Source organism: Kryptolebias marmoratus, linkage group LG2, assembly GCF_001649575.2.
Source record: "Kryptolebias marmoratus isolate JLee-2015 linkage group LG2, ASM164957v2, whole genome shotgun sequence".
Taxonomy (NCBI): domain Eukaryota; kingdom Metazoa; phylum Chordata; class Actinopteri; order Cyprinodontiformes; family Rivulidae; genus Kryptolebias; species Kryptolebias marmoratus.
In genome coordinates this window covers 9,386,788-9,413,918 of record NC_051431.1, presented here as the reverse complement: position 1 = coordinate 9,413,918, position 27,131 = coordinate 9,386,788, and the positions used below count along the sequence as shown (strand labels likewise).

At 39.5% G+C, this 27,131-nt stretch overlaps 3 protein-coding genes and 1 long non-coding RNA gene across 9 annotated transcripts in view; 3 read left to right on the top strand and 1 right to left on the bottom strand.

Moving 5' to 3' along the window:
- The window catches only part of LOC108248434 (synaptotagmin-like protein 2), a 281,347-nt gene that overhangs the window by 47,307 nt on the left and 206,909 nt on the right, over positions 1-27,131 (top strand). The window lies entirely within an intron of this gene.
- capns1a (calpain, small subunit 1 a) lies at positions 713-6,443 on the top strand. 2 transcript variants are annotated; one of them, XM_017428372.3, is made up of 11 exons: positions 713-896; positions 1,959-2,005; positions 2,089-2,125; positions 2,204-2,296; positions 2,423-2,480; positions 3,365-3,429; positions 4,049-4,117; positions 4,508-4,586; positions 4,824-4,940; positions 5,021-5,079; positions 5,154-6,443. In XM_017428372.3, the coding sequence occupies exons 2-11, from the start codon at positions 1,959-1,961 to the stop codon at positions 5,178-5,180; spliced, it is 651 nt and encodes a 216-aa protein (XP_017283861.1). In that variant the 5' UTR covers positions 713-896; the 3' UTR covers positions 5,181-6,443. The 2 variants fall into 2 exon arrangements, with proteins under 2 accessions (XP_017283861.1, XP_017283860.1); XM_017428371.3 differs by having other exon boundaries at positions 718-896; positions 1,956-2,005.
- Positions 12,133-14,147, bottom strand: LOC112450961. Its single transcript, XR_005232898.1, has 2 exons — positions 14,012-14,147; positions 12,133-12,954 (listed from the first exon to the last, which is right to left on the bottom strand). It is a non-coding gene; the product is annotated as an uncharacterized LOC112450961 (long non-coding RNA).
- On the top strand, positions 14,078-19,269 carry zgc:153990 (uncharacterized protein LOC768125 homolog). 2 transcript variants are annotated; one of them, XM_017428322.3, is made up of 4 exons: positions 14,078-14,246; positions 15,630-16,067; positions 16,208-16,261; positions 18,690-19,269. In XM_017428322.3, the coding sequence occupies exons 1-4, from the start codon at positions 14,114-14,116 to the stop codon at positions 19,100-19,102; spliced, it is 1,038 nt and encodes a 345-aa protein (XP_017283811.1). In that variant the 5' UTR covers positions 14,078-14,113; the 3' UTR covers positions 19,103-19,269. The 2 variants fall into 2 exon arrangements, with proteins under 2 accessions (XP_017283811.1, XP_024864391.1); XM_025008623.2 differs by having other exon boundaries at positions 18,684-19,266.

Sequence of the window (27,131 nt, the reverse complement as noted above, 5' to 3'; positions counted from 1 at the left end):
ATTTGTTGTTCTTAAAATACACTAATGCAATTGCCTGATATCTGTACTTGCTTTCATTTCTGAAAAGTTTGTGACTTTTTTTTACCAAAAATAATTTTTTTTATTGAGATTTTCCACTTTGGAAATACAATCATGTAACAATCTGAACAAGTTTTCTTTGTAGTTATTACATGACAGTAATTATTCTTTCTCATATCTGAAGTTTGTGACTTTTAATTTTTTTCTTTAATGAAATTTTTCATTCTTTTTTTTATCATTTATTTATTTTTTCTTCTCGTGTATAGTCTGTAAGACAAATTATACATTTATCCCATTTGTTTCTGTATTGCTTATACCATTGCTGATTTGACTACTGTTGTGATTGTAAATAAAAAGCTCTGAATTTGCGTTTCTTTTAAATTCATGGTTGCTATTATTTAAATTACAATAACTGAGTATTTGTGACATTGTATGATAAATTACATGCACTATTGGGCTCATCTTACCCACTAAAAAAATTTATTTCGTTAGTCCTCAGCATTGTTTATATAGCCCTGCGCCTTTAAGTATACTGTAGCAAGATGGCGCCGCTTTCGCCTCACCTCGACCTGAGCCTTTAAAGCGGCGTGTCATGTCTATCCATATAAATCATTGGATTATATTCTAGTATAGTATATACGTCATGGGGCACAGCTCAAGTTACACATGCGCGACTCATTTGCTCATTTTTGGCAGATCGATAATCCGGTCTATTATATGATAATTCGGCTTGCCATACTCTGCTCCGCTCTGTTTTTCTCCTCTGCGTCAGTTGGGGTGTGTTCACGGAACCTCGGTCAACCCAGCTGCGTTCAGTGTAACTCACGCTAAAGCTCGGTCAGTTTTTGTCCTAAACTTCAGAGCGCTCCCACCTCACGGTAAGTTCACTTTAATCGCCGAGTGTTACAGAAAAGTCAGGATTTTCTGTAAAAGAAATAAAAAAGTGACTTGTTGAGTCCAGGAAGGCCTAGTTTTGCTAAAGTAGATGATAACGTAGCTAACTGTTAGCTAAGTCAGCTAACACTACTTTTCCTACTTCTTAACGAAACTGCCTGCCTTTATTGTTGGGTAGATTTCACAGTTTTGAAGGGTTCTTAAGGCTACTAAAACAGTTAGCTGATTTGTTTTAAAAGGAAAAACCACACACAGAAGTTAACAATTCAAATATTAATCTCCGACTTGACAGGACTGGAGTTAGGGTATGAAAGCCTAACAGATTTGACTTTGCATGTGCAAAGATTCTGATAATATAAATGTCGGTTTCCTCTGTCTGTCTGGGAGGTAAATTTCTCTGTTCGGAGCAGGAAGTGTATGAGAGCAGCCTTGGGGTGTGTCCATGTTTAATTTGTAGACGTAAATTACATTACATACCTGTGGTTTAATTACGTTGTGATGTGAAGAAAACTCATGCAGTCACTTCTGATTAACAAGACTGCTGCTTGAATTAATCTAAATCTTACCTGGCTCCTGAAGCCACAGTGGTATAATAATCAGTAGTACAGCACTATAAATACTTCAGGCCAATAATGGAGTCACAACTTTTAAAGAACAAGTTAAAAATAAATGTGAATCAGGATCGTGTAATTTTATTACCTAAGATGATATATTTTATCAGGCATGCTCCTTTTGTTAGTTGTTTATTAATGGGCATTGTCCCTCTTTGGAGAAATAAATAAAATGTAGTAAACAAGGGACACGAGTGCATACGGTTATCGCCCATGTTTTTAACTTTTTATGTGTTTGGTTTTTTTAAAAATATATATACCATCAGCTTGACTTCTGTTATTGCGCACAGATTCTGTGTTCTTGACCTTCGTACGGAGGAGGACTCTGATCCTTCTCAGAGCCCAGATCTTCAGTCAGGAAGTCCTGCAGATCTTAGAGGGAGTTTAAATCTTTATCTTATTGACATAAATGTCTTTATTTTCACTTGACAGAAGATGTTCCTTGCCAAAAAATTTCTCAGCGGCATCATTGATGTTGTCAGGTGAGAATCTGCACGAACGATGTGTATAAAAAAGAAATTCAGTTGATCCACATGTTTGAGTTTCCAACCTTTTGTCTCCACAGCAACATTGACCCTGAGCAGTTCGTGCCCTCGCAGCCTGTAAGTGTCAAATGAGCCGTGCACAGCTCTGCCTGCCGCCGCTGATTATAACCATTTCTTGATGCCCCCGTTCCACAGCCCCCCCCTCGCAGACCGGTTGCCTATGCAGAGCAGCATGAGAGCGACGAGGAGAAACAGTTTCGCAGAGTTTTCCAGCAGCTTGCTGGTGATGTGAGTGTCATTACCTTTGATTCTTGGTGGAGCCACACTGTTTCTGTTTAATTTCATTAAAAGAGTCATTTTAAACCGTTTAAAGGATCTTTATGCCGTTTTCTGTTTCAAATATTTTTCCCACAGGACTTGGAGGTGAGCCCAGCTGAGCTGATGAACATCATGAACAGGATCATTGGAAAGCGTAAGGTCCTTCTCAGAACAGTTTCCTTTAAGCCAGTCTCTCACTGGGCTGCAAGTTCACCCATCAGTCCGCAGAACAATTCAGTTTGTCGGTGTTGTGTGTGTTTACAGGGGGAAGGGGAAGTTTCTTTTTTGTTTTATGGGTGGCACAGTGGTGCAGTGGTTAGAGCCATCGCCTCTCAGCTGGAAGGTTGTAGGATCACTTCCCAACCTGGGGCCTTTCGGGGTGGAGTTTGTATTATCTTCTTGTGCTCCGGTTTCCTCCCACAGACCTGCCACCCTTTTGTCACAAATCACTCCTGAAACGTTTCTCCCTCCACTCCATCCTGCCTGGACTCTTCTTCACCTCTTCACATCCATCCATCCTGCCTGGACTCTTCTTCACCTCTTCACATCCATCCATCCATCCAAAGAAAGTGGATGGAAAAAACAAGCCCACAGTCACTTATGATAATTAGACTTGGCAACTGTTGGAGACTGGTCAGAAATTCAGTATTGTGAGAAAATAAGAAATTATTTGTTGTGGTCTCAGTGGATTCTGTGTGTCTGTGACGAGTGGGTCATGCAGTCATATTTTAAGCGGCCAGTTTACTTCTTTTCATGTTCACAGCTTGTAAAAGTGTATTCCTGGCTGTGCACATGATTTGTTGTCCACCTCTCAGGTGAAGTGGCTGCATGCCTCTGGGACTCGTGCATTGAGATTAAGAACCACTGCAAATAATGTGACACATTTTGGAGACTCTCCTGTGAAGGTAGTTTACCAACTAGTCTCCAACAGTTGTAGCCCAATGAGATACTAGCTTTAGTTCTTTTTCCTCAAGTGATAAGCTCATGTCAGAGTTTGTATCAAGATGCTCTCTGATGGTGATTGATTTTGTATCTCAGATGCAGACCTGAAGACTGATGGTTTCACCATTGAGTCTTGCAGGAGCATGGTGGCCGTCATGGACGTATCCTTTTGTCATCTGTGCTCGTTATGGCCTGCCAGCGAAGGCTGAGAAATAATGTTTGTTTGTACTCTTAGCAAAATGTCTCATACATCACTGGATGCATTTTAATAAAACTTTCAGAAAGTAATCACTGGATGTTCATCTACAGCTGATTAACTTTTGGAGGCGACCTACGATAATTTAAGATGACGACCACAGGCAACTGACTTTAAAAAACACAACAATGGCTAGAACCCAGCCAGTTTTACAGATATGGAGCTAAAATTCTGTGTGTTATTAGTTGAGAGTCATCCTCAACACATACTCTGAGCAGTAACAGATCATTTAAGGGTTAGCCAAAATGACCGCAACTCTGTTATTTCTCATAAGATGATCTTGGACTAAAAGTCTGGCATGAAAGGTGGCGGGTGATAAGTATTCCTTCAACAAATGCTTGGCTTTTACTTACATTTTTGTATAATTGTTTTGATGATAACGTACAGTGAGTTCTGTGTCACATGAATAAAAAGGGACATGTAAAAAAACGACCTTGTGTAAATACAAGGTATCCATGTGGTGCAACAGCTGAGTTAAAAACTAGAGACAAACTTCTTGCTTGTCGTCCTTAATCGTGTTTCAGAGCGACTGCACAGGAAAACTTGGCTTCCATGAATTTAAGCAACTCTGGAACAATATTAAAAAATGGCAGGTAGGTCCAGCAGGTGCTTTTCCTTTTATCTGCTTCTGTGTCGCAAAGTTTTATTCCTGTGGTCAGCGTTAACCAGCTGAAGCAAACAGAAATCCTTTTCAGTATCAGCTCACTTCAGTGTTTCTTAATCTGACTATCTTCTGTATGTTTGTTCTGGGTCTGTGTTTGCTGAAAGATGTGCCTGGAAAAAGGACTTTCCTACAAGAAATCAAGAATTATTCTCCAAAATATGTCTTATTTTTGTGTGTTTGAGTTAAAAGTGGTTGCCACTACAGTAGCAGCTCCACTGGTTTTATTTGTTCTCCTACTCTTTCTAGGTTCTGAACCAGCTTACCAGGAAACTGTCGGATGGTGTAACTGCTTTTAATACCTTTTGTGTTGACTGTTTAGGGTGTGTACAAGACTTGTGACAAAGATTGCTCCGGCTTCATCGGTGCAGATGAGCTGCCGGAGGCTTTCCGTAAAGCTGGTGAGGCCTTCTTCATCGACCATGTTCAGATTTAGACAGGCACAAGTAAAGTGATGCCTTCAGGTACAGCCAGGTTATCATAAGCAGCGGTGCATGTATTCAGTATATAATATACTGGACTTGTTTCTGCACCTCCTGACCTTTTATCTGGTGCTACCTTCAGTGTGTGTGTGATCCCAGTGGAAGTGCTGCTTCACAGAAACAGACCATGGTTTTATCTGTTCATCTGTTCTGCAGGGTTCCCTCTGAACGACCAGCTCTTCCAGATGCTTATCCGTAGATACAGTGACGAATCTGGCAACATGGATTTTGACAACTACATTGGCTGCCTTGTCAGGCTCGATGCCATGTGCCGTAAGTTTCAGTCCTCAGCTAGTTCTGTTAGTTCAGAGGCTTTTCAGAGTAAAGACTGTAAGTTTCTGATCCAATCTAAGGTGCCTTCAAGACCCTGGATAAAGACAACAATGGGACTATCAAAGTCAATGTTGAAGAGGTAAAGAAGTTCAAGGATTTTAACAGATGTTCTGTTTGATCATGAAGTCATCTTCTGTCCTTTTCTCTTTTCAGTGGATTCAGCTGACCATGTACTCTTGAGTCCTTGTGATGACCCCCTGCCCCCACCCCTACTGCTTGTTTTCTGAAACCACTTTATCTATCTACACAACCCTAATACTTTAGCCGATCCCTGGATTTTAAACATGTAGGTTTATATTGTAAGTTAACGCTTCACAGTTGTGTCAGAAACCTGCAGCCAGCATGAGGCACATAGCTGAGGCGTACACATAGATTCTTCATGAAAGTCTGAGGAGGACTTTAGGCCACATGAATGAGGTCTGGTTTGGTATTTGCCCTGAAGTGAAAGGCTGGCTAATATCACGAAGTTTAACTTTATGTGTGAATGAGTAAAAACTTGACATAGTAGCAGCACTGCTCTGGTGCTGATTTCACAAACATCATGCTCTTACTAGTTGACAATTATAGTCATTCTTTATTGTGTAGAAATTGGGCTACTTCATTTTTTTGCCACATTTCCTGGCTTTCAAACAGCCTTCACACCTCTGTAGAGTTCTGCAGAGGCTGTCAGAGGAGGTGAAATGTTTGGCTGCTCAAACAGGTAAATCCACCTGTTCAGACCCATCTCTGAGCTCTGTGGGCGTGTTCAGACTACCTGAGTGACAGCTTGTCTCTACTGGGTGTGGGGCACCGAGTAAATTCCCAGAACCACTCGGTTCAGCCCTACCCTGAGCAACTTTCACAGCCCCAGTCCCTGAAGACTTCTGTGTTTATTTCGTTTTAAACCTCTGTATTATTTTTGTGAAACCAGCCCTGAGTTTGAGCCCACATAAACATATAACCACTTTATATTTGTGTCCCGGTTAACTAAGAATTTGGAAGATGTGGACATCATAGGAATTTAGCCAGGTCCTTTTTTTGTAAGACCTGTTTTTAATCCACCACTGTCGGGTATGTGTTCTGCACAAACAGTAAAAATCAAAGTGCTAAAAATAATCTAACAGTAGTTTGTTAATGTTTCAGCATATCCACCTATTCACAAGGTGAAACATTAAAGGCCATGTTAGGGGAGTTTATTGTGCCATTTAAAGCTGGTAGCACTTGTATTTGCTCTTTCAGCTTCCTTCTGTCACTGTAAGTTGTCTGCACCAGGTTCTATCAGCACAGTGTGTGATATATTAAGATTTATTGGTGTGTGCCACTAATGCATGTAGCCATTGGGAGAAAGGAGATTTTAAAAGGTTTTAAGAGTAGTTACTGCTATAGCTGTTAAACTGTTACTGAAAGTGCTTGTCTGATAAATGCTTGTGCCATATTTGAAATAAACCCAATTTGCCTGTTCTATTCTCTGTGTTATTGATCAATAAGTCAGTTTCTGCTGTCTGCTTGCAAATCTGAAATAAACTGCTGTTTTCAACTAAAAGTAGAGACCTTTAAATACACTTTTATTCTTCCTAAGCTTCGAAATGTCTGAATAATATCGCCCATAAAATAAATAGGTAATGTTAGGCGATTCTTTTTTTTCAAAAAAAGCTGTGAAATAATTTAAATAGTCTGTTCATTTGGTGTTAAAGGGGAAAAAAGTAATAATGGAATTTTATTTTCCTCTTGAACAGTCTGTCATTGTAATAAAAAATAAAACTAAACACTCTTTACATTTTTCTTTTTCTCTACAAACCAAAACTGCAGAATGAGTCTCCTCAGTGGGAATTCTTTTTTTTTTTAATTTATTTATTTTTTGGATGAGCTTCACACAAAATGCAGTGTTTGAAACAGTGACATTATCTCCATTTCTCTTTATAGGTCCACCTTTTTACAACAGCGGAGGATCATGGAGCATTGCAATAGTCTGTGGAAGTTAGCATCTTTTTTTCTAAGCAGCATGTAATACTATACAAAAAGTAATAAAGATCATAAAATGGTACAAAAATAAAACTATTAGCTAAACTGTAGGAGCTGAGATTTCTTGGGGAAACTAATAAGAGTTCATAAGTTATGTTGGTGAGTTGTAGAAAATGGGTTTGTTAGTAGCAGTAATAGCAGTGATCAACAACAGTAACAATGGCGGGGGGCTGTTTATGCCACTCACCCTTTTTGATGTGTGGCAACAACCCAACCTTGTCTTCGCTCCAAACAAACGTTTGTCTAAGAAACTGATATCAATACACAAAGCAGGCAAAACAGCAGTATCTCTTCACTAGGTTTCTTAAAGCTAACGTTAGAGCCTTGACGACTGATTAAGTCAAATTTCCATTGGACATTTTTTCATCTTCAAATGTAGTCCAGATGCTTTTGAAAAAATTAATACAGCTTTTACAGAACTGGGTATTTGATCAGTCTCTTAAAAATAATCTGTTATCTTTGTTTGGTTTCAGTATTAAGGCAGTTATATCTTATTAAATTGTTGGTAATAATGGTTTTTCTTTAAAGCATTATTTTAATGCTTCATAGAGCAAATTGTTTATGAAAGAAAAAAATGATATATATTCCCAGAAAACCTTATAGAAGTTGGTTGTTAGACCATCTTGTGCTGTTGATTTTCCTAAAAGCCGCTTTCATTGCAGCTGTGTCAAATGCCTTGATATTTTTTTAATATTATTTCTTTAAAAAATTATCATAATGCATTTCTGAAAATGATGAAGACTAAAGATTTTGATAAAACAAAAATATTTAATTTGCTATGTCTTTAGGATCTGTCACTGGTTTATCATTTACATTAAGCATTCCGCTTGTTTTTTCAAATTTACTAAAATATGATGTATTTTTTTCTCATCTTCAATCCATTTAACTTTTGTTTAATATAGCTCATTCCTTTTTGTTGTATTTAAATATAGCTCAACTAATTCTGATTGTAATTTAACTAATTCTTCCTTATTTTGATCTTTTAACTGAGTGTTCTTCCAACAATCATTAATGTCATGTGTGTGTTTTCTTTCAAGTTCTCTCTGCTGTTTACAATTTTCTTCTGTCATAGTAAATTAAATATTCTCACTTTATATTTAAAATATTCTCATTTTTACCAAAATAGTTGAGCTCATCATTAGTTTTTACTGATGTTAATATTTGATAACTATATTACATCCATTAGAAGATTTGCACTAAATTTCCAGTATTTTTCTTTAAAGATGAACATTGTCACAGATGTTAAAGTGACACTGATCAGTAGGAGCTCCAGAGATATTGGCCTGTGAAACATATTTTAAAATATCTTGGGTTACCAACAAAAATTAGTTCTGAATTTATAGAATTTATAGTATAGAAAATTGTCTTAACGTAGGGTTTAGATGTCAACATATATGAACTACAAAATTATCATTACAGGCTCTTGTAATAATTTGATGTAAGTATTACAAGTATTATAATATGAATGGAGTCTATCCCACTATTCATCAGTGACACAATTAAAGTCTCCCCCACTAATTAATTATTAAACAGACTTTTTATCTAGCCATGATCTGTTAAATCATACTTGACTACATCAACCTGTCCAGGGACTGCAGGTGGAAATTAGCATTTTTTTGCTATAACCTGATACCATGCATCTCTCCTTTTAAAAGCTTAATGAAATTTGTACATTGTCTCTGTATAAATAAATAAACAGTATAAAATGATATATAATCAGTTGGCAATTTTGGCTTAAGTCCTCTTTAAACCTCAGGTCTTTGTGTCCACAAAATTTTGTTCCTAGAATTCTCATTATATCCATAAACATTTCAAAAAACAAAAAGGTCCTTTCAGCATTCAGTACTACAGCAATCCAGTGTTCTTCTGCATTTTGTTTAACTTCAGTGATATTTTTTGGACATTTAGTCATACTTATGACTCCAGCAGCAGTCCTGTTAGTCCTATGATTGAGGTTTCTTTTGAAATGCTGAGAGTGTTGACATTGTTTTCAAAAAGCTGTTAAAGCTGCTAGATAAACTTTCTCTTATCTTATTGGTTTTAATTCTCACACCCTTTAAGTTCTTTTTTCTATTCTGAGCTCAGTTGTTAACCTCAGTGATCCTTTCCCTCTGGAAGCTTCCTGTGAAACTTTGTGAGAAATGTCTTCACTTCTTTTTTTAAAAGTTGTGAATATTTGGGCTTTTATTCTCCACATTTTTATCAATGGCTTTTAATTCAGCATGTGAGTTGCAATTTTTCTTTCATTTTGATGTTGTTGTTTTTTTGTTTGTTTCTTGTCTCATATTTTTAGTTGTTTTTAATTTTGTTTGTTTTTATAGTCTCTTGCAATTGGTATTATCTTTTTACAATTATTGTTTCTCGTGCAGCACTTTAGTCAGTGGCAGCTGTTTTTCAATTAGCTAAATAAATAAGTTTGATTTCTGTGCAAGAATGAATAAGATACATGAATGATGAAAAGATGAAGAGAAGATGAAATGATGAATGGACACATGGGTCACCAACACCAGGGGGCAAACACAGAAGGCAGTGGTAATAGATATAGCAATCACAAGTGACTGTAACATCACTACACACACTCACACACACTCACACACACACACACACACACATATAGTATTCACCCCATGGATGTTTTACCCTTTTATTGCCAATTTTAAATTGGCCTTTTTGACAAACAAACCCTCTTCAATGACAAAGTGAAATTAAATTTTGACAAAGTATTTACATTTCAACCCAGAGAGATTCACACAGAGAAAAGCTGTAATTAAATAGTTTTATTAGACATGAAAGACACTCGGGCTCTGGCAGAAGACATGGGTGCTGTGAATAGCAATAAGCTTGAATGAGAAGTTTAGGATGAGGATTAGAGGAGTCTTCCTCGGGCCGGACACTGGTGGTGCAGGTCGAAGAGAGGAAGGGAGCTTGAAGGAGCTGGGAAAATAAGGGTGGAGGAGGGTTGAAGATCGGCCATGGATGGAGGTCCTCTTAAACAAAGGCTTGCTCGCTGATTGGTTAAGACGAGGCGTGGTCTGATGCTGATAGGCTGCAGTAGAAGCGCATGACGCAGCGATTAGATGATGCAGGTGAGGCTGAAGCAGGTCTTCCAGTTTGAATTTACGTCTAGGCTCCATTTTAATAAAAATATGTAATGTAAAAAATGTTATTACATGAAATACTCACCCCCTTTAGAGTGACTGACTTCATTCATCTCAGATTCAACTCAAAGATTATTGAAAAGTAAAGTCCAGAGACCACCAAGACACCTGGGAGCTCTCTGAAGGAGCTCCAAGCTTCAGCAGGTGAGATGGGAGAGACTGTACAGATAACACTTGTTTTGCACCGTGTCCAGGATGTACCCCGCCCCTCACACAAAAGCAAAAAGCAGGTAAAGAAAATGAATGGATGGATGTATCAAATGGCTATATTTTCATATTGGATAAAGCATTTCCCAACTTGCAAAGCTAAAAAAAATCAACATCAAATTGAAATAACACTGTAAATGTTCATTTCCTGGAAAAAATACAGTGATATAATATTTTTGTTACATCTCCCACACCAAGTTTCTGTCCTCTAAATTATAATAGTTTAAGTAAACCTAACTGCAGACACTGGTAACAGAGAGGTGATTAAACTAAGCAGACATGTAAAGTACTTAATTATTTAAAGTGGTCTTGTCTGGTTAGAATGATCACAGCACTTCCTAATTTGTTAACAATAATAAAAGTATGCTGGGTTTGCATTTTGCCTCTGCTAATGCTTGAATTAACTTGTTGGGAAGTTCATTACAGAATACTTTTTTTCTTCTGTTTGTTTGTATATGTTTGATCAAATAAACATATACTTCAGTATTAAAGTATATGTTAACTTGTACTTATATATTTGAGCACTAATGGACTGATGACACAGCATACCACAACACAAGGTCTTAACAATGTGTGGCTTTCACATGTAAACAGTGCAGAGTGACACACAAAGGTCTTCCCAAGATGGCTGCCAAAGATCTCCCCTAGCATCGTCAGTGGCCATTCCAGTGTTTCTGTTTCAGCCCACCAATCACTTTCCAGACTCCACGAACCACGTGACGGTCTATTACCATCAATGACTTATATGGCTTATTTATAAGTCATTGGTTACCATAACTGGGCGCATTCATTTTGAGTCAGCCCACAGACGTGTATACGTATACGAAGCTTTTATTAAGCTTCGGAATCAGAACAGCCACCTTTTTACGGGCGTAAAAAACTCTGCCGCTGTGGCAAGAAGATAGAAGAATGAATCCACTTATTAATCTTATGCTTATGAGTACAGTTTCATTAACCCTCATACTGTCCATAACCTGCGATCTTAATGAAATAGAGCTCCTACTGTGTCGCGCTGTGAAAACTGTAGTTTTTAAATATGGGTTTAAGACTTTATTTTCCACGTTTCCCTCTTTATTCATCTTATGTTGATGTTATTAGGATAATTTTGGAGAAGATGGGCCTGCAGGGGAAGGTGACTCCTTTGCAAGCAAGAAAAAAAAAATGGGACAACCTAAAAAAGAAATATAAAGTATGTACATGTGTAATGAAGAATATAATTTTACGTGCAGCTGTTAATACATGCAAGGTTTAAAGGAAAATGTTTGTTGCTCTTTTTGCGAACTGTGATGTCTTATTTCCTCTGTTTAGGACTGCAAATATCCAGGGTCAGGGGAAGGAGTGAGTGGGAAGCCCACTGCTGCGACTTGGCCCTGGTTTGTCCTCATGGATGAGGTTTTAGGACAGAGGCCTTCCACTGCACCTCCTGTCCTAATTGCCTCCATCACTGAGGACACTCCAGGTCCAAGCGCAGCAGTGGCTGACCAAGAAGAAGACAGGGCTGAGGAGCAAAGAGAGGAAAGGAGACAGGGAAGAAAGAGGCAGCAGGACAGAGAGGATGAATTTATGAACTTAATCAGGGAAGATATGAGGCAGCAGAGAGAGGCAGAAGAGAGAAGAGCACAAGAAAATAGGGAGCGAATGGAAAGGCTTTTCTCAATTCTAGAAAAAATTGCAAATAAATGAATTGGTTGTATTTTTTTTTTTTTTGTTCTTGAAAATGTTTGTGTTTTAAATTTCTAAAATAAAGTTGTTTCAAAAACTAGTAATTGACAACAATTGATTTTATTAACAGTAAGTTCATTTAAAAAAAACTGCAGAGCTATTTACAATAAATATTTATAATACTTGCAGGATTAACGATATAATTCTTGCAAGTGTTGTAATATTAAAGAAGTGATAAAAAAAAAAACTGTTTTTCCGGTTGCGCGCTGTCACGGTTGCTAGGCTACAGGACATACGCCGAGGTAAATCTGAAGGCTAGACCGTCCCAATTCACAACCGCTGACTTCCGGTCTACCCGATCTTTGAAGGACCCGACCTACGTCGACCGGGTAGGCCGGGTTCTTCGAAGGATGCGGCCTCTGAATTGGGACACACGCTATGTCTTTGGCAATGACTTATATACTGTATATATGTCGTTGCAGCCCGGTGATTCGCCGGGTGGACGTGATGGCGAGCGGGAAAGGAAGGAGTCTCCTCTTAAATGGAGAGCAAAGCGTTTGTCGGGTAGAGGAGTCCTCTTAAATCAGGAACGATCTCAGTTTGTCAGTTAACATAAATGTGTAAAACGTGACAAAAAATAAATAAATCACCTGCTGTTTAACTCAGAGCCTATAATTCACCATATTCATCAACAACAACGACTTCATTTATTACATTTGGATTTTGGAAACGAAACAACTTTGTTTTGCTGATATCAGTGACGTTGTTTAGTCGGTTTAGCCCAAAATAAACGTCTGGTTCAGCCGCTGGATTCGAGCGGGGCATTCGGCTGAAACGCGGCCTTAAATGGAGAGGAACACATCCGGGCAGCCGCATTGTCACCCGGGCTGCACATGCTGTGTGCACGCTCCCAGTGCAGCAAACCACTGAAATATAGAAACACAAAACATAAAGAATAACATTAACACAACCGATAGTTCAGCGGAGTAAACTAGCATGACGGAGCCGCTGCACCGGAAATCCACTTGCTCTTTCAAAATAAAGACACTTTAAAACTGAAGTAAAAATATAACTTGTGAATTAAACGAAATGGCGTTTGTGGTAACGTGCCAAGCCAGACTGTGGTAGCTGCCGCGCGTTATTTGTGAAATTAACACCATATGTGGATGCAGTCTTGTGTTATTGACATAAGAATGATGCGTTTGAGCTTTGTTTTCTCTGCCAGCTCTGACGCTAACCGGAAATAATTTGTGCAGCGTTAGCGACGAACAGGTTAACTTGACAGTTGCTATTTTGATAAGGAAGTTTTCCCCAAACGTTTCTGGATAAAATTGCATCTTCTTTGTCGTAAGGGCATACTCTCTGTCCCGTTAATTATTTTTATCAATAGCGTATACCTTTTGAAGTGCGGCTGTGCCTGAAGTGTATCTTTAGCCATTTCTGAACTAAGCTAAAGCTAATCGGTAGTCATGTTGCAGGAAACTAGCGTTGTCTTAGTGGGGTTTTGTTGTGTAACAGAAAACGGAAGCTCTGTATGGAGATAATTAAATCGCATACTCAGGTTCAGATCACGAAGGGTGTGTTGCTTAGGGCATGCTCTGTAAACAAGCAGAGAGAGGTCTGTATGTAGCTAGCTAACTGCACTGTCGCATGTGTGTAAAGTGACAACAGATCCTCCATTGTTTATTCTCAGTGCCGACCATATGCAGCCATCATAACACTGGTTCTGACTTATCCCTGCTAAGCTATGAGATCAGTTATGCACTTACCTCAAAAATAAGATGTGAGATTAATGAATTAGTGAACTGACCATCTCAGTAATCAGAACCATATAATCATCTCTTAGCTGTTGAGCCTGAACGCGTCACTGAACGTTTCTGACTAAACCTAACTTTCACCTGTTTAGCAGAATGCGTTTCAGTCTAAAAATCAGGCAAAATTTTGTTCATAATCCACGTATAAGTGGCAAACAAGAACATTTACCATTGTTTACTTTGCTGTCAGCCTGTAGAGCCCCAACACAGGTGGAGGAAGATTGTGGAGACCGCCAAACAGCTGGATATTGGTTGAGGCTGGGTGTGGAGGATGTCTTCAGCTTCGTCAATATACTACAACCAAGACAGTGTGACCCGCTTCAAGAAAAGAAAAGCTCGTTTTTCATTCAGTGAAGTCCACGTCCTGTTGGATGAAGTCAGGAAGAATCGTATGGTTGTTGTGGGTACGTATTTGTCTGTCAGGGTGTGCAGTACCAAGAGAGAGTATTTAATGGAGCTGCAGCTTGTTGGTGAACAGCTTCATGAGCAAAATGTGCTTCAGTCTCCAGGATGTCATGTTACTACGGTGGTTCTCAATGTCATTTTTTGAGTCACAGAGGCTTCCAGTCCTTTAGCTTAGGTTTTGAACATGTTCAAGAAATTTGTGTGACGGGTTTGCTCTCGGAATAGTCACAGTCTCGAACCCATCTGAATTTTGTTGTGGACATTTTCAACCCGACTCAAGAGCACTAGAGATGTATTTTTGACATCCTTATGGAGCTCTGCTCTGACAGAAAACATGTCCAGGTCTATGAACTGTCGATGATTTAGTACAGTTTTGCAAGCCATGCACACAAAAAAGGTTGTGATTTTCAAAAATCGGCCAGTCAAAACACGGCTCCATGGCTCGCTGATTGTTCTGTTGCAAACACTCATAATTCAGTGAGACCAAAATAGGAAATCTGTATATTTTCTTGCAACTCTGAGTTAATAATTACTGATTACTGATTATTAATTACTGATCATTACTGATCCGTGAGATACTGCGACTGTTTGAGACTAGCTGGTGACTTAAAAATCACAGGAAAATTGTGAGAAAATAGGTTGATTTATCTGTTGGAGCCTCACTGATTTCTGAGTGTATGCAACCAGGGATGCATGTTTGGTGTGGCCAACATTTAAAAGTCACAGTTCATTTTTGTGTGCATAGACTTACAAAACTCCATTCTTGGCCATGCACATTATTCTGTTGCCCACATTATACCCACCTTCGCAGCCACCCCCACATTCATGATTGAAGCTATTGGAATACACTTTAAAGATAAAGATAGGCAGATTTGGATATACTTTTTTATCAGTATTATTTATAATCAGCATGTTTTCTAGACCTGGACACGTTTTCTGTCAGAGAAGAGCTCCTTGATGGGTTCAAAACACAGCTCTAGCACTCTTGACACAGATTTGACTATTTTGAGAGAAAATTTGTCACAAAAATTCAAAACTTAAGGGACAGGACTGTGAGTCTCTGAGACTTTGAAGAGAAAACTGAGAGCCATCACAAATGTTGTGAGACATTATGGAGACTCCATTGAGAATGCTGTTTGCCAACTAGTAACAACCGAGTGAGATAGTATCTCTAGAGTTTAATTTATGTTCACCTGAAAAGTTATTCTGAATCGTATATCCATTTCTGTAGCTTGTCAAAGGACTGCAGATGCAAATTAGCTTTTGCTTTAATCTGCTACAGTGCATCAAATGGTGACATTTATGTTTGAGTTGTTCATTGTCTCTTTTTAAATAAAGTTCATTCATTCATAAATTGATCATTTTGCTGTTTGTTCTTTAAGGTAAATTCAATCGTGGTGTCCCGACAGACACAAAGAAACGAATATGGGCAGAGATTACTGCACGGGTCAATGAGATTGGAGAGTGCCAACGTGAAGTCATAGAAGTTATCAAGAAATGGTCCGACCTAAAATGTGACACCAAGCGGAAGGTTGCCGCCATGAGGTCAGGGACAGTGCCCAACAGAGGACTCAACTCTCGCCTTTCTCGAGATCTTAGTCAAACAGAGAAAATTGTGCTCCAGATTCTGGAGATGGACGATGACAACCAGAGCACAAGTGACTTTGGTCCACTGGGAGACGATGACGATGTTCCGGACGAGGAAGAAGAAATGGACGAAGAGGATATGATTGGAATGCAAAGTTCTCCCAATGGAGGTGTGGACATGGCGTCCATGCCGCCGCCGCCTTCCTACAGCACGAGTGGACTAACACATTCAGGTAGCAGTTAAATCTTTACAAAAAAGATGTGACTTACTACAAGTCATTTTCCTGAAAAAGAACTTTGTCTTTATTATATGAAGCAATTTTTTCATTTTTTTATGAAACTTTTTAAATGAAATTGCATTTAAATGTTGCAGGGGACTCGTCACAGGCTGCGTTGGATGTGCAGTATGAAGTTCCTACAACAGAAGGTGATTGTCAGCATTCAGAATATAAATGTATGTAACTTGGCATGGGTCGATTACTGGTTTCATGGTATACATGTTAAAGAGTAAGTGTCGAAACCACTACATTTTTCTGTCATACTTATGGTTTAAATGCCTATCAATGAGATACAGAGACTGGGCCTATTTTTAAATTTTCTATGAGCTGTCATTCAATTCTGTTCAGTAACCAAAGGGGGTAATTCCCCAAAACTTTTACGTGTTTAAAGAAAAAACTTCATTGATGATTTGTTTACTTAATCAAGTAAATAACACAGTTAGTCATGACTCGTCTACTAGAGGAACAACACCCGTCTCTCTTTTCAAGTTAAAGCTGTTTTCAAATAAACATTTGTAAAAAACTACAGAAATTAGCATGTTAGCAGGTGAATATACACTACATTCCCAAATCATTGAATTCAGGTGTTCCAATTACTTCCATGGCCCCAGGTGTATGAAATCAACCACCTAGGCATGCAGACTGCTTCTACAAACATTTGTGAAAGAATGGGTCGTTCCCAGGAGCTCAGTGAATGCCAGCGTGGAACTGTGATAGGATGTTACCTCAGCAGTAAATCCAGTCAGGAAATTTCCTCGCTCCTAAATATTCCACAGTCAACTGTCAGCTGTATTATAAGAAAATGGAAGTGTCTGGGATCGACAGCAACTCGGCCACAAAGTGGTAGGCCACGTAAACTGACGGAGTGGGGTCAGTAGATGCTGAAGTCACCAACGTTCTGCAGAGTCGATCACTACAGACCTCCTGAGAGTAGAGAGCTTCATGGAATGGGTTTCCATGGCCAAGTAGCTTCATCCAAGCCTTTCATCACCAAGTGCAAAGTGTTGGATGCAGTGGTGTAAAGCACGCCGCCACTGGATGCTAGAGCAGTGGAGACACGTTCTCTGGAGGGACGAACTTTTTCTGTCTGTCAGTCTGATAGAAAAGTCTGCGTTTGGTGGTTGCCAGAAGAACAGTCCTTGTCTGACTGCATTGTGCCAAGTGTAAAGTTTGGTGGAGGGAGGATTATGGTGTGGGGTTGTTTTTCAGGAGCTGGGCCTGGCCCCTTAGTTCCAGTGAAAGGAACTCTTAATGCTTATAGATACCAAGACCTTTTGGATAATTTCATGCTCCCAACTGTTGGAAGTTTGGGGATGGCCGCTTCCTGTTCCAACATGACTGTGCACCAGGGCACAAAGCAAGGTCCATAAAGACATGGATGAGCGAGTTTGGTGTTGAAGAACTTGACTGACCTGCACAGAGTCCTGACCTCAACCTGACAGAACATCTTTAGGATGAATTAAAGCAGAGACTTCTCATCCAACATCAGTGTCCGATTTCACACGAGCTTCTGAAAGAATGGTCAAAAACTCCCATAAACACTCCTAAACCTGTGGAAAGTCTCCCCAGAAAAGTTGAGGCTCTTATAGCTGCAAAGGGTGGGCCAACATCATATTAAACCCTATGAATTAAGAATGGCATGCCACTCAAGTTCATATGTGTTTGAAGGGAGACAAGCAAATACTTTTGGCAATATAGTGTTCAGGCTCACTATGGAGGTGAATAATCCAGATTATTAATTACTGACATCAGTTTATCAGGCTCTCAACATTACTTTACAAAAAGCAAAACAGTAGAAAAGAAATAATATTCTGTGCATAGGCCCAATTACTTTAAAATTCTAAATAAACTGGTCTGAGGTGGTAATTTAGTTTCAATCTTCAATTTGTGTGGATCTGATAAAGGAAGACAACAGCTTTAAAACCTTATTTCTTTTCAAGAGAAAGACACCTTGTTTTTTAAGTACCTGACATAACAGTTAGTTGCCTACAGTGTCATTAAACAAGCTTCTCATGGTAAATTGTCTGTAATGTCCTCTCCAGTCTGTTTAAAAGAAATCACTGTTTTAAATCTGCGTAACACTCTGGTGTTAAATAAAATATTAATAATCTCAATACTTAAACATTTAGCCTTGGTTTTATATATTATTGTAAATAATGTTATAAATAAAATAAAGAAAACCGATAGCAAATTGGTTTAAAATCTGTGTTGAGTTCTGATTTTAGGCAAAGTTATTGTCAACATGTTTGTGCTCTTTGAGTCTTCCTATTTATATCTGTGTATTGAAATACTAATAAATATCATATTAGGTATTATACTAGTATACCTGTCAAATAATCATTAAACAATATGTGAACTTATTTAGGCAGCAGCATTAATAATATTTGCATATCTGTTTTTAAATGAAGCCAAAAAAATCATGTTTTTAAATTTTTATTTTAATACAGTAAAACTGTTTTTTTTTTGTTTTTCTTTAATGTTTATCATATTGTCAGAATCTAATTCGGGCCCATGTCTATATGTAACGTTATTTTAAAAATGTCTAATATGCTTTCTTTTCTTTGTCTGAAGATACAGAAACTGGATATGGAGATTCTGATGAAGACCAAAGAGAAGATGTGCTTCCTTCAGCTCAGGCAGTGAAATCCACAGATGATCATCACATCAACAACAGCCTCCACAGGCAGGGACAGTCTCAGTCCGCTTCTGCCCCCATGCTTCCAGAACTGAGCCAGAACCCAAGGAACAGCCTGCTGCAGAACGCATCACTGAGCCTACAGGAGCAGCACGCCACCAACATGCTGCTGGAAACCGTGTCGCGCTCCCTGGAGCTTCTGGCCGAGTCGGTGCAGCAGCTGGCAGAAACTCAGCAGGAGTTTGTGCGCGAGTCGCTGCAGCTCCAGAGGGAGACGGTGCAGGTTCTCAGAGACTTCACAGGTGGAGCCATTGCCCTCATGCATGACAAACTGAACGGGAGGCCGGCGTTATAACAGCACTGGCACATGGAGGTGGGGAGCAGCCGGATCATACTTGGCCCTCAGGGGAAGGAAGTTTTAACCTCAGGTGGACATCACCTCTGCTTACTGTACTTTTTGATAGGACAACATTTTAAAGCTGTAACATTAGAAACACTGTTATTTAAGTGGTGGATTAAAAAAATAATAAATATTAGCCATGAAAAAACTACATGGAGTTTTTATTTTTAATTATTGAAGATGAGGTTCTTATGACTTTTTTTTAATCAAATATCAAAGTTAAATATTTTAAACTTTTTTATTATGGTCATGTAGTTTCCCTACATTAGTATCCAGAGTTCAGCAGATGTACAGTGAAGGCTGAGTGAGTGTATTCTTCTGTCTGGGAGCCGAAGAAGCTCTTTTTAGATGGACCAAAATAATTAAGTGGAGGATTTGAATGTCTAAGTCATTGTTTTTATATTATGAATAATCTTAATCTGAAACTTTCAGTGACTTTGTTTTAAATATCAAATACAGGTACATCTCAATAAATTAGAATATTATCAAGAAATTATTTTATTTTAGTGATTAAGTTCTAAAAATGAAATTCTTATAAAGATTCATTCCACTGCCTGGTCAAAGAAAAAGTCCCCACCTGGATTTAACTATAATGAATAGGTACGAGCCTCCTATTGGATAATTACTGCATGGGCGATCATGTTTCAGCTGGCAACAAGTTATTTAACCCCAACTGGTGCAATGAGTTGCTTCTCATTTCTTAAACAACCATGTTGAAAGACACATCCTGTGGTCGTGGAAAAGATGTCAGTCTGTTTGAGAAGGGTCAAATCATTGGCATGTATCAAGCAGAGAAAACATCTAAGGAGACTGCAGAAATTAATGAAATTGTGTTAAGAACTGTCCAACGCATTATTAAAAACTGGAAGGATAGTGGGGACCCATCGTCCTTGAGGAAGAAATGTGGACAGAAAAAATCCTGAATGATCGTAATTGATGATCACCTAAATGTTTGGTGAAATCAAATTAAAAAAAAAAACTGGCTACGTTTAACAGTGAAAGTAAGAACATTTCCACACGCACAATGTGAAGGGAACTCAAGGGATTGGAACTGAACAGCTGTGTAGCCTTAAGAAAACCACTAATCAGTGAGGCTAACAGGAAAAAAAGGCTTCATTTTGGTAGGGAGCATAAAGATTGGACTCTGGAGCAATGGAAGAAGGTCATGTGGTCTGATGAGTCCAGATTTACCCTGTTCCAGAGTGATGGGAGCATCAGGGTAAGAAGAGAGGCAGGTGAAGGGTTGCCTACTGTCCAAGCCTGTGGGGGGCAGTGCTATGATCTGGGGTTGCTGCAGTTGGTCAGGTCCAGGTTCAGCAACAGGATGAGCTCAAAGAATGAGGTCAAAGGTCAGCTGACTACCTGAATATACTGAAGGACCAGGTTATTCCATCAATGGACTTTTTCTTCCCTGATGACATGGACATATTCCAAGATGACAATGACAGGATTCATCGGGCTTTAATTGTGAAAGAGTGGTTCAGGGAGTGAGAGACATCATTTTCACACATGGATTGGCCACGTCAGAGTCCAGACATTAACCTCATTGAGAGTCTTTGGGATGTGCTGGAGAAGGCTTTGCACAGCGGTCAGACTCTACCATCATCAATGCAAGATCTTGGTGAAAAATTAATGCAACACTGGATGGAACTAAATCTTGTAACACGCAGAAGTTTACTGAAACAATGCCACAGTGAATGTGTGCCATAATCAAAGCTAAAGGCAGTCCAATGAAATATTAAAGTGTGTAATCTTTTTTTGGCAGTGACTTTTTTTTTGGCCAGGCAGTGTATTTCAGGCATTTATTTCCATTTAATTTGATGATTATGGTTTGCAGCTAATAAAAACCGCAAATTCTGTTTTGTTTTTTTGTTTTTGTTTTTTTTTAAGAAAAAGAATCTATTGGTCTTGTGTAAAAATTAGAATATTACGTTTGTCCAGTAGATTGACATGGTTTGGACTGCAGCGGGACATACCTGCAGTACCAGAGAACAGACAGCAGGGGGCTCTGCTGATCCATGCTTAAAAAAACCCTGAAAGGTTTGATTTCGCTCTCAAATATTGTACATCAAAGTCTATGTCCAAAAATATTTTAGAATTAGTTATTGTGGTGGCCTGATAAGCCATTCATCGTGTTTCCTATTCAAAGCATATTTCGCTTCGGATTGACTCAGAAAGATTCAGTGAAGTTTGAACCCATTCTTGAAGTGGGCCAGTACTTTTGGGTACTCGGTACAGGTGTTGTGACAAGGTAAGGATCCCCGATAGAATGTGTGACCCTGTCTCGAGAGCAAGCACAAAGCAGGAAAATCAGATCTAAGTGACTACACATCACTTAGATTTCCTTAGTTGGCGCAACAGTTACACATTTGAATTTATAGTGTGTGAGTAATTTTATTGTTGAGCTTGAGGTTCACAGCAAGAATAAATGTTCTCATTTTTCTCTGCAATAGCATGTCTTTATTTCAACAAACCAAGGACGATTCATATAAGTGTCTTTAAAAAGTATTCACCTCTTAGATGTTCTATGCTTTTATTGCTGTCATAAATCAATCATAGTCAATAAAAACAGGCCTTCTTTACAAAAAAAGATCCCTCAATGTCAAGGTGAAATCAAATTTCAACAGAGTAATACCAGTTAAATAAAAATGTGTAATCTAAAATAAGTAAAAATTCATTTCTTTGAAAGTGACTGTCCTAATTCAACTCAGAGAAAAGATTACTGAAAAGTAAAGTCAGGGGATGGATACAGAAGGATTTCCAAGGCCCTAAACATCCCCAGGAGCTCTGTTAGATCCATCATCAGGAGATGGAAGGAATATGGGACATGTGTAAACCTACCAAGAGCAGGCTGACCTCCCAAACTGAGTGACTGTGAAGAAGGAGAATAGAGAGAGAGACCACCAAGACACCTGGGAGCTCTCTGAAGGAGCTCCGAGCTTCAGCAGGTCAGATGGGAGAGACTGTACAGATACAGCTGTTTTCTTCAGCTTCCCTGTTTGCCTGGTCAAACACACTTGTCATTAAATTTTGGTCATTGTTTTGAAGCATTTGATATAAATAAGTATGGCGCCATCTGCTGACCAATATTCAACATTACAGTTGCATGAAACAAAGGGTAAGGTGTCACAACAGGTTCTGTTATGTATAACAAAGGTTTTGTGTGCATCTTAAAAATTTTGATTGTATTTTTCCTTAAAGACTTTATTAATAATTATTTGAGTTACAATGTGCCATCATAAAATACTGTATGTAACAGAGACAAAGGCACAGGAAGGTGGAACATTTCATTTTCAAGTGCTGATCTTACTGATATAAACCTGGAGCTCTATGTAGATAAATATTTTGGGGTTGAACTAAATATGGCTTAAAAGTATAAGTTTTGTAAATGTCATAAATAAGGACATCAATTATTTTGCTATAGTTTGTTTTAAAAATTTGAATACAGCTCTCCAGCATATAAACACTTTCCCATATCCATTATACCACCTAAATATATACTGTTAATACTGCCTCTGCCTGCCTTTGTGGAGAAATAATTACAACCCTGGGTTTGTTCCATTATTGTGTTATATGGTTACAGTAATGAATAGAAAAATGCTTTTGCTGAAATACTAAAATATAAAATATATTTACAAAGAACAAGAAAACTTCAAATAATAGGGAAATGTTTTTGTGTAACTGGGAAGGGAATTTGAGGGGTTCAAAAAAAATTATTATCCTTTTTTAAAAACAAGATTATTTCAGCTGAGTTGGGCTTCAGTCTGTTCCTCTTTGTTACTACCTCTCCAATTTTGGAGAAAATGCTTTCACATGGCACCTTCTTTCAAAAACCCCACAAGAGTTGTGCCTATTTGTGAGAGTTGGTTAATCCCACCCAGAATTCCAAACCAGCGCAACACACTGTCAATCTGCGTGTGATATGATGAAGTCACTGAAACAAGCCCAATTTTCAGTAGAGCAGGTGACTTAGCCTGCCAGCAGCCGTGTCCCCTTTAATCTGTGTAAAAATTCTCTGCCGTTTCTTAGGGGCGATCCAGATTCTGGCAGTGGAATACTCTCTCAGCTTTTGTTAAGAACACTGTGCTTAATGAACAGGATGTAATGTAAACAGACTGTGTGTCTGTCCTGGTAGCTTAAAGGTGTTACTCAAATGTGTAGCAAAAGACCCATTTTACACAACCTCTGGCCAACCAGCATCTTTCACCAACTGTTCCATGAAAAATTCATTCTGTCCTGAGTGAATCGTGATTGTTTTGGGACACGTGTATACACTTGTGGACATCTATTCAGTTATTCACAGACTGTTTACATGCTTTCCTAAAGCTTGTAAAAATACAAAAAACATCATTCATTGATACGTTTATGTGATTACTAAGCTTTTAAAGTATGAAACATGATTGTGTTCATTTATGTAATAAGAAAATTATTTATGTGTTTTGACAAGCATTATCTCTTTGGTCTTACAGGAGAACTGTACTCAGTGGCAAGTGAGCGAATCTTTGGAGGGAGTGCACTAAAACCTGTCTGCACAAACCTCAAGGTCTTTCCAGAACCCAGCAATCTGAATGCTCTAGTTGTTATCAAACTGTATTTGATAAGAAATTAATAAGAGAAGCCTTGAAAGCCAGGTGATTGCAGTTTGTTTTTGCACTTAATTTTTGTGTTCGTCATGTGAAGATCTTCCTCCCTCATTTCCCGTTTTAATTTGAGTGAAAGAACATTTTGCAGTCTTTTTGCCTTTTTAAGTCTAGCAGAAAAAAGAAAAGAAAATCAGTGACAGTAAACTTTAAAAATTCCAACATTCTTTTTTTTCTAATTTTACAATAAGCATATTTTATGACTTTCTTTCAACTGATGTTAGCTTCAAAACACTTCAGGTCTTTTTTTCTAATACTGAATATTGAAAGAAGAAAGATAAAAAACATAAGATCCGTCCAGAGAGGATGCAAACATCACAAGTTACCTATCTGAACTGTCTGGTTCACATGGAAAAGAAGGACAGCCTCAACATTGTTGTTTACAAGGAAACCAGCCCAGAGATATGGGACTTTCTGTTTGACTCTCACCACCCACTGAGACACAAACCCTCTGTCATCAGAACGCTACAGCATCGGGCTGAACACGTCCCCACCAAGACAGGAAGAAAAAGGAACGGAAACACATCAAAAAGCTCTCGAAACACATGGATATCCTAACTGGGCTTTTGTCAAAAATGTCTCTTAGCACTTGTTGAACTGCAACAATCAACACCAATGCCTAAAATCATTTCAGTGACTTTTCTCTTTAGTATATTTTTTACATTTGTAAAAAAAATTTTTTTATATATATATATATATAGATTTTTATCCGTTAAAAAAATACAACAAGTATTAGAGTCTGGAAACACAAACAATTTTCCAGACTGTTTCATTTTTTGCCAGACTTATCCAGACCTGGAAAATACTAAAACAAAGTTGTAGACTTTTCAACAATCTGGAGGAATCCTTGACATTTTTCTGCATATTTGTGAAGAAACTCCATTTGTAAAATGATAAAACTTCACAATGAATAATTAAAGACAGCTTAAAGAAAATGGAGAGAAAATTGGGTTTTCAGTTATTTGGACAAAATCTTATTTTCTGCTAATTGGATCATGTGAGCAATAATTAGAGCTCACATGTAATGGATGGAGTCTCTTTCTGCCCCAGGACTCAGATATAAGGGTAAATTACCCAGTTTCCTCTGCTACAGCTACCAATTATATGGTCTATTGCCTTTACTAAAAACACAACATCCATGTCTGATTCCACTGGTGACTTGTTTTCTTTGTTTTGTCACTGAGAAATGCACAAATCAGTCGTGTAGACTTTACAACAAGACGACTCAGATAAACAGAGCTGAATACAAATTGTTTTTATATTTCACAAAGAACAGAAATTATCTTCAGTTTCTTCTTGTTCCTGCCATCGGTGCACAGTTTGAAATGGTCAGGAGTTAAACACGAGTTTATGGCTGGTCCTTTTTGTTTGCTGGACCTCTCCAGTTTTGCTCTTGAAAGACAGACTGACTGTGTGCTGAGTGAAATCAGAGAGAATCTGCTAGGCTGAATGACTACAGACATGACTGTCTTTTATATTCACCATGCAAATATTCGGAGTGGAAACATTAATGTAGATGTGTTACTTATCTAAATAAAACCACTTTTGTACAGCTGAGGTCTCTGTTTTCTTTACTTCCACTGTCATGTTTTATTAACTATTCAAAACCTTTCTGTAATCTTTGTTTTTAATAAAGCTTAAGTTTTAAAATGAAAATTTTAATTACTAGATTAGTGGATTTGAACTAGATTTGTACATTTAAAATAATTTCCATCCATCCATCCATCCATCCTCTTCCTCTTATCCGGGGTCGTGTCGCGGGGGCAGCAGCCTAAGCAGGGAGACCCAGACTTCCCTCTCCCCAGCCACTTGGGCCAGCTCCTCGGGGGAATCCCAAGGTGTTCCCAGGCCAGTCGAGAAACATAGTCCCTCCAGCGTGTCCTGGGTCTTCCTCTGGGTCTTCCTCTGGGCCTCCTCCGGGCGGGACGTGCCCAGAACACCTCACCAGGGAAGCGTCCAGGAGGCATCCTCACCAGATGCCCGAGACACCTCAACTGGCTCCTCTCGACAAGGATCCGGAAGGGACTCAAAGTCCCTTCCGGACCCTCCTCTCCAGAACCCCCGAATAGACCTTACCAAGGAGGCTTAAGAGTGTGATCCCTCTGTAGTTGGAACACACCTTCCGGTCCCCCTTTTAGAATAAGGGGACCACCACCCCAGTCTGCCAATCCAGGGGAACTGCCCCTGATGTCCCGATATTGCAGAGTCGCGTTAACCAACACAACCCTTCAACATCCAGAGCCTTAAGGCACTCCGGGCAAATATCATCCACCCCCGGAGCCCTGCCACCGATGAGCTTTATAACCACCTCGGTGACTTCAGCCCCGGAAATTGGAGAGCCCGACCCAAAGTCCACAGGCACCGCCTCCTGAATGGAAGACGTGCCGGTAGGATTGAGGAGGTCTTCGAAGTATTCGGCCCACCAACCCACAATGTCCCGAGTCGAGGTCAGAAGCACACCACCCTCACTATAAACAGTGTTGGTGCTGCACTGCTTTCCCCTCCTGAGACACCGTATGGTGGACCAGAATCGCCTCGAAGCTGTACGGAAGTCTTTCTCCATGGCTTCTCCGAACTCCTCCCATGCCCGAGTTTTTGCCTCAGCGACCACCCGAGCCGCATGCCGCTTGGACTGCCGGTACCTGTCAGCTGCTTCCGGAGCCCCACAGGCCAAAAATGCCCGATAGGACTCCTTCTTCAGCCTGACGGCATCCCTCACCGCTGGTGTTCACCAGCGGGTTTGAGGGTTGCCACCACGACAGGCACCAACTATCTTGGGGCCACAAAAGCTGCCTCAACAATGGAGGCACGGAACATGGCCCACTCGGACTCAATGTCCCCCGCCTCCCCCGGAACATGTTCGAAGTTCTCCCGGAGGTGGGCGTTAAAGCTCCACCTAACAGGAGACTCTGCCAGACGTTCCCAACAGACCCTCACAATACGTTTGGGCCTGCCAGGTCTGACCGGCATCCTCCCCCACCAACGGAGCCAACTCACCACCAGGTAGTGGTCAGTTGACAGCTCTGCCCCTCTCTTCACCCGAGTGTCCAAAACATGCAGCCGCAGATCAGATGAAACAACAACAAAGTCGATCATTGGACTGCGACCTAGGGTGTTCTGGTGCCAAGAGCACATATGGACACCCTTATGTTTGAACATGGTGTTCGTTATGGACAATCCATGACGAGCACAGAAGTCCAACAACAGAACAACGCTCGGGTTCAGATCAGGGGGGCTGTTCCTCCCAACCACACCCCTCCAGGTCTCACTGTCATTGCCCACGTGAGCGTTGAAGTCCCCCAGCAGAACAAGGGAGTCCCCAGGAGGAGCACTCTCCAGTAACC

Bases quoted from the DNA above. Each gene is read 5' to 3' on its own strand.
- zgc:153990 (XM_025008623.2), top strand. From the start codon at position 14,114: ATGTCTTCAGCTTCGTCAATATACTACAACCAAGACAGTGTGACCCGC. The intron at 16,068-16,207 runs GTAGCAGTTAAA...TAAATGTTGCAG, and splicing joins GAGTGGACTAACACATTCAG to GGGACTCGTCACAGGCTGCG. The intron at 16,262-18,683 runs GTGATTGTCAGC...CTTTGTCTGAAG, and splicing joins TGAAGTTCCTACAACAGAAG to ATACAGAAACTGGATATGGA.
- capns1a (XM_017428372.3), top strand. From the start codon at position 1,959: ATGTTCCTTGCCAAAAAATTTCTCAGCGGCATCATTGATGTTGTCAG. The intron at 2,481-3,364 runs GTAAGGTCCTTC...TTTGTATCTCAG, and splicing joins GAACAGGATCATTGGAAAGC to ATGCAGACCTGAAGACTGAT. The intron at 4,118-4,507 runs GTAGGTCCAGCA...TTGACTGTTTAG, and splicing joins ACAATATTAAAAAATGGCAG to GGTGTGTACAAGACTTGTGA.